The sequence below is a fragment of the Neofelis nebulosa genome, chromosome 3, assembly GCF_028018385.1.
Source record: "Neofelis nebulosa isolate mNeoNeb1 chromosome 3, mNeoNeb1.pri, whole genome shotgun sequence".
NCBI lineage: Eukaryota > Metazoa > Chordata > Mammalia > Carnivora > Felidae > Neofelis > Neofelis nebulosa.
Genome location: NC_080784.1, coordinates 205,288,233 through 205,303,054, shown reverse-complemented (window position 1 = coordinate 205,303,054; position 14,822 = coordinate 205,288,233). Strand labels below are relative to the sequence as shown.

Below are 14,822 nucleotides of genomic sequence, written 5' to 3'. Positions count from 1 at the left end.
TGATCCTGAATCGACACAATTTTGGGAAAACTTCAGAATACTTCAAAATACTTCATGTATTTTGTTCATGAAAATTCAGGCGGGACAGAAATCTTTTCATTATTATGAATGTGGCTTTGACTTTCCAGGTGCCTCTTCCTTGATGGGGATCCCAAGTGTATGAATTCCTAGTTCGTGTCACTGATATGAATACTAATGGTTTCGAGTGTCCTTCTTTGTCTTCTACATCTGTACAAAATCTTTGTTGTTATCTCAGACTTGAAGTAATCACACAGTTATGTACATGTCTCTTTCCCATTACAACGTCTCTTGGACCCAAGGGTGATAAAAATGTGTCTGTTGTTGGTGGGTACATACAACTTTATATACTTTTACAAAAAAATTTCTTGAATTGTACATTCCAAAATGTTGTTTACATTATTATGACATAAGACCTGTATTGGTGAAAGTTCTTTTCTGTTCTCTGTTGTGGATACTGGAATTTCCTGATTCTGTGTCTACTCTCTTTAGTCTTTATTATTGAAAGATATATTTTCACATCAATTCTCTTTTTCTTCAATTTTTAAAGTTCTGATATTGGTTTATCTTTTCTGGGACTAATTATGTCTCTGGTCGATTTTGGTCCAAATTATGAGTTAGAGGAACATCCCTTTGGACCACAAAAAAACAAAACAAAACAAAACTCAACACCCAAGAGACAAATAATCCAATTAAAAATGGGCAGAAGACATGAATGGACACTTTTCCAAAGAAGACATCCAGATGGCCAGCAGACACATAAAAAGATGCTCAACATCCCTCATCACCCTCATCACTGTCCTGTATTAAAATGCAAATCAGAACCACAAAGAGATATCACCTCATGCCTGTCACAATGGCTATTATCAAAAAGACAAGGGACAGCAAGTGTTGGAGAGGATGTGAAGGAAAAGGAACCCTTGTGCACTGTTGGTGGGAATGCAAAACGGGTGTAGCTACTCTGGAAAACAGTGTGGAGGTTCCTCAAAAAATTAAAAATAGGGGGCGCCTGGGTGGAGCAGTCGGTTAAGCGTCCGACTTCAGCCAGGTCACGATCTCGCGGTCCGTGAGTTCGAGCCCCGCGTCAGGCTCTGGGCTGATGGCTCGGAGCCTGGAGCCTGTTTCCGATTCTGTGTCTCCCTCTCTCTCTGCCCCTCCCCCATTCATGCTCTGTCTCTCTCTGTCCCAAAAATAATTAAAAAACATTGAAAAAAAAAATTAAAAAAAAAAAAAAAAAAAAAAAAAAAAATTAAAAATAGAACTACCCTATGATTGCACTATGGATATTTACCCAAAAAATACAAAAAAAAAACTAATTTGAAACCCCTGTGTTGATTGCAGCATTATTTACAATAGCCAAATTATTAAAGCAGCCCATGTCCACCGACTGATGAATGGATAAAGGAAATGTGGTATATACATACAATGGAATACTATTCATCCATAAAAAAGAATGAAATCTTACCATTTGCAACAACACGGATGGATCTCGAGAGTATTATGCTAAGCAAAATAAGTCAGTCAGAGAAAGACAAATACAATATGATTTCATTCATATGTGGAATTTAAGAAACAAAAGCAATGAATAAAGGCAAAATAAAGACAGAAACCAAAAGACAGGCTCTTAACTACAGAAAACAAACTGATGGTTACCAGAAGGGAGACGGGGGTGGGGATGGTTGAAATGGGTGATGAGGATTAAGGAGCGCACTTATCTTGACGAGCACCGAGTAATATATACAATTGTTGAATCAGTATGTGGTACACCTGACACGAATATAACCCTATGTTACCTGTGCTGGAATTACAATAAAATTTAAATTTAAAAAGTGCTAACTATCATCTGTTCCAGGTTGTAGGGTATATTTACCATTTGTCCATCCTAAATATGTCAACACTCTTTTTTGAAAACTTATAAATTAAGAGGGACTTGGTTTGTGAAATGTAGCTGGTAGTTGACATAAAAAAGAAAACCTATCATTCCTATGTTTTCTATAGCAGAGACCTCGGTTTTATGAAATAGGCATATTCCTAAATAGCAAGATAAGTAGTGGATTTTTGTAAAAACCGGTAGCATTTTATCATTGACAGTGATTTTAAAGAAAGTCCTAAACACCATATTCTTCTATCTCTAAAATATATATCAAAGGTAAGAATGCTATTTTTTAAAACATAAACCCAGTACTATTATTACATCCAAAAGTATTTAGCAATTCCTTAACATCACCTAATATACCATCCGTTTTAAATCTTCCTTCATTATTTCATAAATGTTTTTATAGTTGTGTGTTGAATATAGCATGAAGTTCACATTACATTTCGTTGATATCTGGTTGAGTTTTTTTTTTTTTTTTTTTTTAACTTCCTAGGTTTCTTCTCCCTGCTTATTTCTGTCATTTATTTGTTTGTGAAACCAGGTGTTATGGACCAAATTGTGTCCCTCTAAAGTTCATGTTGTGAAGCCCTAACCCACAGTATCTCAGAGCGTGACTAGGTAGTGGACCTTTGAACAACATGGGGATTAGGGGTACCAACTCCCACGCAGTCAAAAATCCACAGATCATTTTTCACCTTTCTCAAAACTTAACTACTGGAGCACCTGGGTGGCTCAGTTGGTTGAGTGACCAACTCTTGATTTCAGCTCAGGTCTTGATCTCAGGGTCGTGAGTTCGAGCCCCATGTTGCGTGGAGCCTACTTAAAAACAACAACAAAAACAATAACAGTTAACTACTAATAGCCTACTGTTGGCCAGAAGCCTTTCTCATAACATGAATAGTCAATTAACACATATTTTATATGTCATAATATTATATACTGTATTCTTACAATGAGGTAAGCCAGAGAAAAAATGTTAAGAAAATTCTAAGGAAGAGAAAATACATTTATAGCCCTGTCCTATATTTAGAAAACCGCACGCATGAGTGCGCCCGTGTAGTTCAAGGTCGTGTTGTTCGCAGCTCAATGGAGTTAAGGTCTTTAAAGATGTGATTAGAGTTGCCGGAAGCCGCTGGGGAAAGTCCTGATTGAATCTGACTAGTGTTCCTACAAGAGGTGGGGTTAAGACACGCATGCACATGCACGGGGTGGGGGGACGCTGTCAAGACACAGGGCAAGAGCGGTCCTCTACACCCCGAGCGCAGAGGCCGCCCGCCCTCGGGCTCTTGGTCTGGGACTCCAGGCTCCAGGGCTGTGGGGAAGTAACTATCTTGCTGAAGGCCCCCAGCCTGTGGCACTTGGGTTATGGCCGCCCTGCCACACAAGTACACAGACATTTGTCCCGTAGAATTTCCTGTGTTCTGGACTTGGCTGGATTTAACATGTTTCCTACTGCCCTACTTTCCCTGGAAGCCAGTAGTTAGATCTGGAGGCTGGAATAGGTCCAGATTTGATTTTTGGTGAGCACACTGTGTGTGTAACTCCTGTTGTACTACATCAGGAGGCATACGATGCTGGAGTGTCTCTCTTTTTATGGTGTTCAGATTGATGAGTGCTCTCAGATGCTTTGTCAGCCTGATCCGTCCATTATTTGTTCCCCACCAGCGTTTCACTTAACGGCTTAATGGTCAACATCAAGACCCATCATTTCTCCAGGATTGTACAATGGTGCTATTCTAATTCCCTCACTCCTTTGGCACTTATCTGTTGAGATTCATCTGTAAAAAGGAACGTCGCTTACCTGTTTGTTCAGGAAAAGCGGGTGAAATACTTGAACACTTCTTTTACTTCCACTTTTCAGAGTATTGTGTTAGTTCTCTATCATTCTCCAAGATGCTCATGAGATTTTTGTTCTGTTTTGGTATCATTATGAACGTATGGATTTTAACATGTTGATATGGTTTCATCCATTCGAGTAATTATTCTTTTTGATGTTTTTGATGTTTTTTGTCCCATCTTCAGCCAGTGGATGCCCAGTAGCCTTTAATAACTTCCTTGTTTTCTGTTATTGTTTCTTATTAAACATGTTCCAGGATTACCTTGCACGTGTGCTGACCAAGGCCTGGAATCAACTGTTTCTCTGAAGGGCCCTGGTCCTCTGTGTGGAAAGCAGCTCTGTGAGAGCACAGTGTGGGTGCTAAGATGTTCTTTGATGCCATGATGGTCATTCTTCCTAGAAAACATTGTTCTTGAAAACATTGTTTTAGAGGCGCCTCGGTGGCTCAGTCGGTTAAGCGTCCGACTTCGGCTCAGGTCATGATCTCACGGATCCTGAGTTTGAGCCCCGCATCGGGCTGTGTGCCGACAGCTCAGAGCCTGGAGCCTGCTTCTGATTCTGTGTGTGTGTGTGTCTCTCTCTCCCTCAGAAATAAAATAAACATTAAAAAAACTTTTTTAAAACATTGTTTTAAAAGAAAATATTCATCATGAATTCGTGTTGATATTTCCAATTCTCATTTAACTTCTTTGTTTCACATTTGGGTTTTTTAATCCTAATGCTGAAAATATTAGTTCCTAATGACATTAATATGATTAGAGTATTTCCCTCTTCTTTCTTTCTTTCTTTCTTTCTTTCTTTCTTTCTTTCTTTCTTTTCTTTTCTTTTAAAGAAATATTTATTTTTGGGAGAGTGGTAGCGGGAGAGGGGCAGAGAGAGGGGGACAGAGGATTCAAAGTGGGCTTTTCCCTGACAGGCTGACAGCAGTGAGCCTGGTGCAGGCCTTGAACTCACGAACCCGCAAAATAGTGACCTGAACAAAAGTCGGATGCTCAGCCAACTGAGCCCCCCAGGCGCCCCCACTTTGCTTCTTTAATATGTAACATGGACCACTCTACAACACCAAATAGAGACCTTGCTTACTCCCTTGTCCGCCTGCCTGTGGAGGGACCAGCATGATCTGCCCGGTGCACACTGGCGGACAGCAGGCTGTTCCCCGTCTTCTGCTATTTCTACTGCATAAATTTGTCCACATGCCATTTCCTGCCTTATCTCGTGTGTCCTTGGGATAGACTCCTGGGGGGTGTGAGGCTGAAGGATGGATTCACGTGCAGTTGTACAGACATTGCCAAATTCTTTGTGAGGGGGCTGTCCGTCTATGCTGGTCTGTGTGCCCGTTAGGAAGGTGTGTGTGCACCGGCTTCCCCGCGGTCTGCACAACAGGCCGTGTTCTCAAACACAGTTTGTCAGCAGTTTTGCTTTTCATGTCTCAGTTAAAAAAAATCACTTTTTAAAAGAAAAATAAGAAAGGTCACTTAAAATTTCACGACGTGCCAGTATTGTACTTAAACACAAAATACATAAAAGCTGCCTTATTGAGGAAATCTTTCAGTATGAAAGCAGGAAACTGAGACATGCTAGTAAGTGGCAGAGCTGGGACTCAAGTCTGGGCCGTGTGGCTCCAGAATCTGTGCCCACCAGCCTCCGGCCTCCCCCATGGTGGGCAGGGAATGATGTGACTCCTGGTGGCAGGCACGCTAAGGGAGAGTCATCTTTCCATCTAGAGCACAATGTGGACTGTTGTAAAACGACCCCAGGGCCTTGAGCAGTATGTTGTGTATTTTTAATGCTCAGCACACATTTATTGGTTGATTCACTCACTTCCTCAATAAATATTTATTGACCACCTACTATATGCAGATGCTGTGTCCGAAGCTGGGGACACCTGGTGAACAGGGTGACCAGGGTATCTGCCTCCAGGGCTGGTTTATCTTTCTAGACTCTGAAAAGAAAGCTACTTAATAACTACTACTTAATCTTTCTAACTACTTAAATCTTTCTACATACAGGCATTAACACATAACATAGTCTTTAAAAAAATTAAAAAAAAATTTTTTAATGTTTATTTATTTCTGAGACAGAGAGAGAGAGACAGAGCATGAGTGGGGGAGGGGCAGAGGGAGAGGGAGACACAGAATCCGAAACAGGCTCCAGGCTCCAAGCCGTCAGCACAGAGCCCGACATGGGGCTTGAACCCACAGACCTGTGAGATCATGTCCTGAGCTGAAGTCGGACGCTTAACCGACTGAGCCACCCAGGCGCCCCCATAACAGTCTTTTAAATGAATTTCCTTGATTTTTATTTATTATTTTGCTATTACGATTTGTTCTTCAGAGAAAAACTCCTTATTCATCTGTTGTTGTCCCTGCATATAAGCTTACTGGTGTTCTGATCAAAAGTGTTTATTTTTGCTTGTGTAGTTCATGTACTATGCATTACAGTTTTATTTATAAGATATAAAATAATAAATGCAATGCTTCTGTCTCATCAAGTGGTTGTGGTTAAAGGGCTTCCTGGTCAGTAGGCAGCTGTAAATCTGGTTTCCTGTTGTGTTAGTGGAACTGCATAGCGTCTTACGGAATGTGGAGAAGGTACACGTAATTTTAGGTTTTCCCCCATGGTTTTTTGCCGTTAATGTGTCGGCACACCCCGTGTGGTTTGTGTGATGTGCTTGAACACACAGGGCACATCCGGATCTCAGACCTGGGTTTAGCCGTGGAGGTCCCGGAGGGCCGGACCGTCCGAGGAAGAGTGGGGACCGTCGGCTACATGGGTATGTGAGGGGCCGCTTGGAGGGCCTCGCTGCATGCCCAGAACACACCCGAGACCAGGTCCAGGCCGCCTGGAGGGGCACGGGCGCCAGGGCCGGGACTGCGGAGGGAGCCCTCCGTCTGCCCTCCTGTCTCACAGAGGTGGGGTGTGAGGCCTGCAGGGTCACACAGCTGAGGGAGGGCAGAATCGGGATAGGACGGGGCCCCCTCACTGCCACAGTCCCCACACTGTGCCCTCTGGCCTCTCAGGCCCCTCGTGAAACCATCGTTCCCTGGTTTTTGCAAAGCCTCTGTGCGCGGGAGGCCCTGGCCTGGGGTCAGCTTCCAGCCCAGCAGTGCAGCCTGACCCAGGGGTGGCCTCCAGCAGGAGGGACCCCGAGAGCCCCACGCCCCCACTGTGCTACCGCCTGCCGCGGGGTCTTCCCGTGTTGCGAATAGGCGGCCGATACCCGTGGGGTGCCCATGGGCATGCTTCTGGGTGTCTGAGGGGGCGCGCTCCTCAGGAGCGGGGTCTTACCCGGAGCACCGCTTTCCCTGTGGCCCTTATTCTGTGGCTGTTCGTTCCACGCTCCGGGATCGTACAGACCGTGTCCAGTAACCGCTTTGTTGAAACATGAGTCCCACACCGTCGAGTCCACCACTCTGAAGCGGGTTTCAGCATGCTCACGGAGATGTGCGACCACAGGGTGTTGCCCTCACCTCCAGAAAGAGACCCCGCGCCCATCAGCACCCCCTCCCGCCCCAGCCCCTGCAGACTGGTCTGTTCCGCCTTGGGCCATGTGCGTCCGGCTTCTTTCCCTTAACACATTTCCGAGGTTCATGTTGTAGTAAATGTTAAATTTATAGTGTTTTATTTGTAAGTAACTGCACGAAAATTTAAAACCAAAACTTAATTTACATTTCCTGTATTTGCTGTGTAGCTCCTGAAGTTATCAATAATGAAAACTATACTTTTAGTCCTGATTGGTGGGGACTTGGCTGCCTGATATATGAGATGATTCAGGGACATTCTCCATTCAAAAAGTTCAAAGAGAAGGTCAAGCGACAGGAAGTCGAGCGCAGAGTGAAGAAGGACACAGAGGAGTACTCCAGGAAGTTTTCCGAGGACGCCAAGTCCGTCTGCAGGATGGTGGGTCGGGCTCCGGGGGGGGGCCGGGCTGGGAGACACCCTCTGCCTCATTGTAGTTGTTGCCACCGGCGCTGGGGACACCCAGCAGTCTCCGCGCCAGGCTGGCGCCACACGTCCTGCCCTTGCCCGGGAAACGACGCGACTGGGCTTCAGCCAACGGGAGCAAAGCAGAGCAGTCATTGTTTGCTTTCTCCAAACACGCACCTGACAGGGAAGGTGGGGCCAAGGTCATCATTTCCTGCAAAAGTAAAGACAAAGCAGCATCTTCAGTATCTTAGAAACAGTGAGGTTTTTCTGTCTTTTCATGTTTCTTTCCTCTTTAACTACTGCCGGGAATCATGCTCACAGCAGACACCTTGACCTGACGGCCTGCCACGTGCCTGCCACCTTCCTTGATGTGTGAAGGGCCCTACGAGGCTGTGGGGTTGGGTGGAGGCCGAGGGGTGGCTGAATGATGGACAGTGGAATCGAAGTGGGTTGTAGGAGGGTGAGGAAGAGGGGCTCAAGGGAAGGGGCAGAGTTGGCAGGCTCTAGGCAAGGTGGGGGCCCAGCTCGTTGGAGTCTGGTCCCTCCTTGCCAAAGTCAGAAAGTCCGGGGGAGCGTGTGGAGAGGACAGGAGGTCTGGCTGGTCACAAAGAGTCTAGGGAGAGAGAGTGGCAGGAATGGGGGGGCGGAGGACCAGGTCGTTGGTGAGGAGGCCACAGAGAGGCCGGGCGTGGGTCCCCAAGTGGGTGTGGGACCAACAGCCGCTATACTGAGTAGATCAGTAACTTCGGTGAGTTGTCGGTGGCTGGAGAGCACCTGTTTTGTTTTCCCTCCCTTGTTGTTTCCATATATGATGTGACCAATGTTTGTGGCCTGTCACCGGACAGCGGAAGCAGGCTGGCCTTTCTTCCCGCCAGCTCATTCTGCTGGGAGCTGGCAGTGTTGAGTCAGCACCTCCACGTTTAACAGCACTCTGGCCAAGCTGCTATTTGACCGAGTGCTTGTGATCTGCCAGGCACCGATAAGGGCGGTGGAAATGTAAAAATATGGAGTTGGAAGAGCCTGCCCCCTAAGGAATGCACACGTAGACCCAACGTGAAAAAGAACTGTAGTGGAAAAGCAGGATTTGACGGGTGCCGTCAACAAGGAAGAAACCAGGACTCAGGGCTTTTCAGGCTGGAGAAGTGCTGTTCTCTGCTGGGGGTGCCGGAGAGCGAGGCGGTGCCCGCGTGAGTGCCCGCGTTGGGGCTGGCAGCTCTGGCTTGGAGCTTGTGCCAGGGGCCACATCTCCGCTCCCCGTGCCGGGTTTCCCTGCCGGCACCTCTGGTTTCCTCGCCTCTAAGCTGTGGGTGGTGACGACCTCTCCTCCACAGGCCAGCCGGGAGGCGGTGCAGCTGTGCGTGTGCCGGGCCTGGCAACACAGATCGGCAGCGGCTGCTTCCTGGAGAGGGGGTTCCGTGCCAGCAAGCGCGGACCAGAGGAGGGGGCGTCTTGGGAGGCAAGGGGCAGTCGAGGGGGACGGCACCTGTGGGGACAGGGACTTGCCGGGGCGGGGGGTGGTGCCGCAGGCTTCTGCAGGGCCCCTCGCCCTCTCTGCCTGCCCCCAGCACTCTGCAGCTGTGCCGAGCGCGTGACCCGGACTTGGTGTGAGGTCAGGGTGTTGCACTTGTGCTCGACAGAGCAGAAGGCAGGGAAGTTTACGGTGTTTACGGTGACCCAAGCAGGAGGTCAGAGTGGCGCCTGACACGTGGGCACCTTTCTGTAGTTTTCAAAACTCTTTGACAGATTGTCTCATCTAATCTCATGGTGGATTTCTGGGGCATTTTCTTAGCCTCACAGTTGAAAAGTTAAGAGTTTGATTTTCGTGATGTCCCATCATCAACGGCAGTGGGCAGACTTGATCCCAAGCGAGCTCTCTGACCACAAGTCCAAGGCCACTGGATGGGTGTGTGTTGGCAACGGGCTGGATGATGGAGTCACGGAGCCCTGAGATGTGGGGATTGTATCTGGCACCACGGTTAGTTTCCAGATCTGTTCCTAATTAACGAAGTGTGCGAGGGGTAGCTGCACTGAGTGAATCTTACTCAGCTGTCGCCCCGGCTGGGTGCTGGGGCCACAGCAGTGAGCGGGAGTCCCCCCCGGCCCTGGAGGCTTTGTTCCAAGCAGCTCCCCACGTGATGTCGTCACAGCAGTCGTGACAGGTATGCCGAGGGAGGTCTGAGGTGGGAAGCTGGAGCCTGAGAGAGCCAGGCCACGACTCTTCTAGACGGAGGGCACAGTGCACATGAGGGCCGTGGGTCTGCGGAGGTGAACGAGGTAGGCGTGCGTCGCACTGGGAGTTGATTTCTGTTCAGAAAAGTGGGTGCTGGCTGCGAGGCGAGGCCAAGGTCAGCAAACTTTCCTGTTTTTTGTTTTTGTTTTTGTAAATGTTTATTTATTTTTGAGAAAGAGACAGACAGACAGACTGTGAGCAGGGGAGGGGCAGAGAGAGAGGGAGACACAGAATCCCAAGCAGGCTCTAGGCTCCGAGCTGTCAGCACAGAGCCTGACACGGGGCTCAAACTCACGCACCGTGAGATCGTGACCTGAGCTGAAGTCGGACGCTCAACCGACTGAGCCCCCCAGGCGCCCCAGCAAACTTTCTTGTGAGGGGTCAGAGAGTAAAGGTGCCTGGGCCTCGCAGGTCCCTCTCACAGCTGGTCCTTCACCGCTCCAGCGCAGAAGCGGCCCTGGGCCCAGCTCAGGTAACGGCCCGGCTGTGCTCCGATAAAACCTTAGGTAGAAGCTCAGGGGCTCCCCAGGCCTGCTCCGCTGTGCTTTAGAGACCCTGGCCTCCCATGTTGCTTTGAGCACCCCCAGCCTTACTGACTGATAGTAACCGTGGATGAACCTCTTTGAATTGGTGACGATGATGAGTGTGTGAGTAAGGAACACGTTAGGAAGAGGTGCTGCCTGATCACTTTAAGAACATACAATTTCCAGAACTAGGTTTGCCAAAATTCTGCCTCATCTGAATTCCTCAGTGATCTAGTTAATGAATAAAGATCTTTCTGGTTATAAACATAACATAGTATTAAAATGGCATATTGGACGTTCTTGACAGTTTCTTTTCCTTTAAAAAAGCCCCTTAATTTTTCCATGGCTAAAATTCTTCCTCAAAGGTTTACTTAGCCCACCCTTTATTTGCTGGTGGCTCAAGGGTTATTTTATTACCTTCCACTTTTTTTTGAAGCACCATGCATTCTAAAGTACAGAAATCTGAATTAACAAGGTTTGGTTGAAACTTTGAAATTTGCGTAACTTTGTTTGGATGGAGGTGCTCTTTGCTACCCCTAATTCCCTGGTTCTTATTGCGGAGATTTTCTGAGTTCTCTCGCGTCCCAGGAGCTTAACTTGACTTCGCTTCTGCCTCTGGCACAGTTACTCACCAAGAATCCCAGACAACGGCTGGGCTTCAGCGGTGGAGCAACGGAAGTGAAGGGACACCCCGTGTTCAAGGACATTAACTTCAAGAAGCTGGAAGCAAATATGTTGGATCCCCCTTTCTGTCCTGATGTAAGTATGTTGTCTAGAGAGGAGCAGGGGGTCACGTGACCCATTGATTTTTGTTCCAGCAGATACAGAGTCACAGCCCGGCTGTGCCCGGGGTGCCCCACCCTGGGCCCCCTTCCCCAGCCCCCGCCACGCACCACACTGTCCTCACGGGCCTTCGTGGCAGCTGAGCCTGGCCCTGCCCCACGCAGAACCTCAGCACCACCCCACGGCCTCCTCGGCGGGCCCGGCAAGGCCTTGCATGTTCCGGCGTCCCCTTTCTTGTGTCAGCGCTGGCACAGCTGCCTCTTTAGTCTGGGAAGCACTTGCCCTGTATGCGTCTCCCAGTTCCTGGCTCCACACCGGCAGCCCTGGAGGTCCCCTGAGCCTCCTCGTGAGTCTCCTCGTGAGCCTGCGGCGGGGGCCGCGCCCAGAGCCCGGTTTGCAGCCACGCCTGTGGGAACACCAGGCAGCGAGCTCCTGTGGATGGAAGTGTGAACGAATGAGCAGCACGCAGTCCGGACTCTCTCCTTAACCGCCTGCTGCAGGCACAGCACAGACCCGTGAAGAGGAGAGAGTTCTGCAGGGTGTGATTCAGGGCTTACGGTGTTTATTCCGTACTCCCGTGCATTATCCGGTGCCTCCCTCCTTTGAACTAGCTCACGGGCTACAGATCCATTGGGTGCCTACTACCTGCAGGACACAGATCTCGGGATTGAGGCCACAGGGAGAACAGGAAAGCCAGGTCTCGCTGCCGTGGAGCTCGATCCAGCCTGTGGACATAGGCAGGGAGACAGGGTACAAACTGGCAACCTTTGTTACAACTGGCCAACCCCCTGGCTAGTGATTGTGTGCCGCAGGGACTTGAGACGGGCCGTCGGTCCGAGAGGAGCAGGGAAGGCAGGCGGTCTTCTCCGGGGAAGGGCGGGGATGCCCTTGCCACACCGGCGAGCCTGGGGCAGGCCCTGGCGGGTCCCGGCTCCGGGGCTGTTCTGCGTGTTCTGCTGAACGTAACCAGAGGAGCCCGTGGGGGCCACTTGACAGGAGAGTCCGGTGGCAGTGGGGTAGGCAGTTTTGTCTACTGGGGGGGGGGGGGAGGGGGCAGGACGGGGCTCTGGGCCTTCGGCCTCCCGTGGACTGCCTCCTGAGTGTGGCCACCATTTGCTCCCTTCCCCCACTGTGTGGGGACTGAACGGATAGCACTGCTCTGAAGTGTGCTGACCGGCAACCTATGGAATGTCACTTCTTTGTGCAGGTTCCAGCACGTGGGCAGGACATTTCTCAGAACTGCCAGTGCCTCTTGCACTATCACGGTTTGGTCTGTAGCTGCCGACGCCTTATTTCCAGAAGCACAGGCAGCTGCACGGAGGAGGCAGCCCAGGCTGGGCCCCGCCCTGCTTGCTTGATCCTCAGGGCAGCCGGCCTGGTCTCCTGTCCCAGAGGAGGGGTCGGCTCCCGACCACTAGATGACCTCTGACAGCAGGTGGGGAGGCAGGACCTGCTGTTTTCCACTGAGACTTTGCAGAGGGCGCTTCACGCGAAGGAGGCCGAGGGTTGGAGGCACAGGTGGGACTCCGCCCTGCCCTTCCTCATCCCTGCCTCTGCCTGTAACCCACCTTCCACTGCAGAAAAGAGGAGGGCGGGGGCCTCAGGAGGTTTGTGGGCCAGAGGGCATCCGCAGGGCCTGTGACTGAGGAGACTTCCCTGGAGAAGGGAAAGGCTTCAGATACGGTGTAAACGGGTCCATTTCATACGCGTCGTGTTCTTAGTAATTAAGGAAACTAAGATTGATTCCAGTCATCTCAGAGGCCAATGCCTTTTTGTTCTTTGCACACAGCCGAAGGCAGTGTATTGTAAGGATGTCGTGGATATCGACCAATTCTCCACGGTGAGGGGAGTCTACCTGGACACCACGGACGATACTTTCTACAGCCAATTTGCCACAGGCTCTGTCTCCATCCCCTGGCAGAACGAGGTACTGCGGGTTTCCACGGGGTACGATGCCAGGAGGAAACGTGTGTGTTTGTGTGTGTGTGTGTGTGCGCGCGCGTGCGCGTGTGCTTGGAGGTAGAAGGGGATAGTTGTCCACGATGGGTCTCACTTCGAAAGCGGGCCTGGCCGGTGCCCAGCGCCCACGGTACTGGCCTGCTCTGGGGGTGCGCTCAGGGAGAGGAGGAGGAGGCCGGGGCAGGGACCCCGAGAAGGAGTCAGCAAGCAGGAAAGAGGACGGGAATGGGGGTGGCCCCGGAGTGCTGGGCACGGTTGCCGGGGGTGGGGTGGGGGGGGGAGTGGCCGACTGACCTCGCGGTGTCCCCCACTTCTCTGTGGATGCAGATGATCGAATCGGGTTGTTTTAAGGACATCAACGAAAGTGACACTGGAGAATGTGTGGCACTACATCTACAAGAGACACTGTGCCACCCAGTTCCCAAAGCAAAGAGAGGCTTCTTCTATAGACTCCTCAGAAGAGGGGTAAGAGCAAAAAGCATGTTGTTATTTTGGCTTCTTAAAAAACGTGACGTGTTAAAAGCAAAGAAACATAATTTAAGTGCTCTGGCAATGTGGTGCTCTTTGAGCCCCACGGGGGCTCAAAAACCCTCACAAGGTCGTTTGCTGTTGGTACGAAGACTGTTCTGATCCAAAAAGGAAAAGGGCTTACCTGCCTCCGAAGCAGATCCCTCTCTCAGTGACAAAGCCCTTAAGCGTGCTCCGAAATCAGTGTCGTGGAGAACAGTCGGGAAACGGTATATGCCATGTAGACTACTCCCTTCCCGTTCTGACTTCACAGCCGCTCCCTCGCTAGCCTGCTTTCACAGAGAACCTGGAGGAGTGGTTCGGAGACACTTCGCGGGCCGTATCTAGAAATGTTTCCTCCTAGTGCAGTTCTCCTTGGACTAGCGGCTTATCCTGCTTGGTGCCCTGTCCGTTCTCGAAGGCCTCGTTCAGAGCTCGTCCACTAACATTCGAGTCCATCTTTGTTCAGCGTAAAAAACACGCCTTGGGTGGGAAAGGTCTGTCGGGCACGTCCACCATGACCACATTTCCTTGGAGAACGGGGACCAGGCGTGCGTTAGCACGGTCGGTCTGTCCATGCGCGGGAAGTCGTGTCTGCACACGCTCCACACGCAGGCCTGAGCAGGCGAGCAGGTTGCCGGGCAGGGACACCTGCAGCTGTGGTGTCCCGGTGCGGGAGGGGCCGCTCTGCGCCACCCGGTGCTTGCAGGGGGAGCCCGGGCCCTGTTTCCTTCCTTGCAGGCCCAGCTCGGGGTTGAGGAATTGCAATTGGGTGTGTGACAGAGAAAGCGAATCTGAGACACTGTGTGTGTGTGTGTGTGTGTGTGTGTGTGTGTGTGTGTGTGAACTGAGCAGCTTCCCTACCGTGAGGTGATGAGAGGAAGTGTGAAACTCAGCCCTAAAGTTGGTCCCCCTCCCCGTGGTTGTAAAGTTGCGCGTCCAGCACGGGAGAGCTGAGCCGGCCGAGCGGGTAAGAGGTTGACCCGGCCACTCTGCCGTGTTGCAGGGCTGCATTAGCGGTGTCCCCAGCGACAAGGAAGAGCTGCCCTCAATGGTGTGACCACCCACTGCAGAGCCGGGCCCCAGCGCCCAGGAGCACGAGCGCGGTGTTTGACCCCATCTGTGAACAGCAATAAACATGTGACACCTCGTAAAATGAGA

General features: G+C 50.4%; 1 protein-coding gene across 7 annotated transcripts in view; it reads left to right on the top strand.

Moving 5' to 3' along the window:
- GRK4 (G protein-coupled receptor kinase 4) overlaps positions 1-14,822 on the top strand; it is a 96,287-nt gene extending 81,465 nt beyond the window's left edge. For 6 of the 7 annotated variants that reach the window (XM_058719651.1, XM_058719653.1, XM_058719654.1 and 3 more), the window contains 6 exons: positions 6,415-6,504; positions 7,423-7,631; positions 11,037-11,171; positions 12,985-13,122; positions 13,482-13,619; positions 14,668-14,822. In XM_058719651.1, the coding sequence (XP_058575634.1) occupies positions 6,415-6,504; positions 7,423-7,631; positions 11,037-11,171; positions 12,985-13,122; positions 13,482-13,619; positions 14,668-14,721 (764 nt within the window). In that variant the 3' untranslated portion in view covers positions 14,722-14,822. The remainder of the gene's footprint in view (positions 1-6,414; positions 6,505-7,422; positions 7,632-11,036; positions 11,172-12,984; positions 13,123-13,481; positions 13,620-14,667) is intronic. The other variant, XM_058719650.1, reaches the window with a different exon arrangement.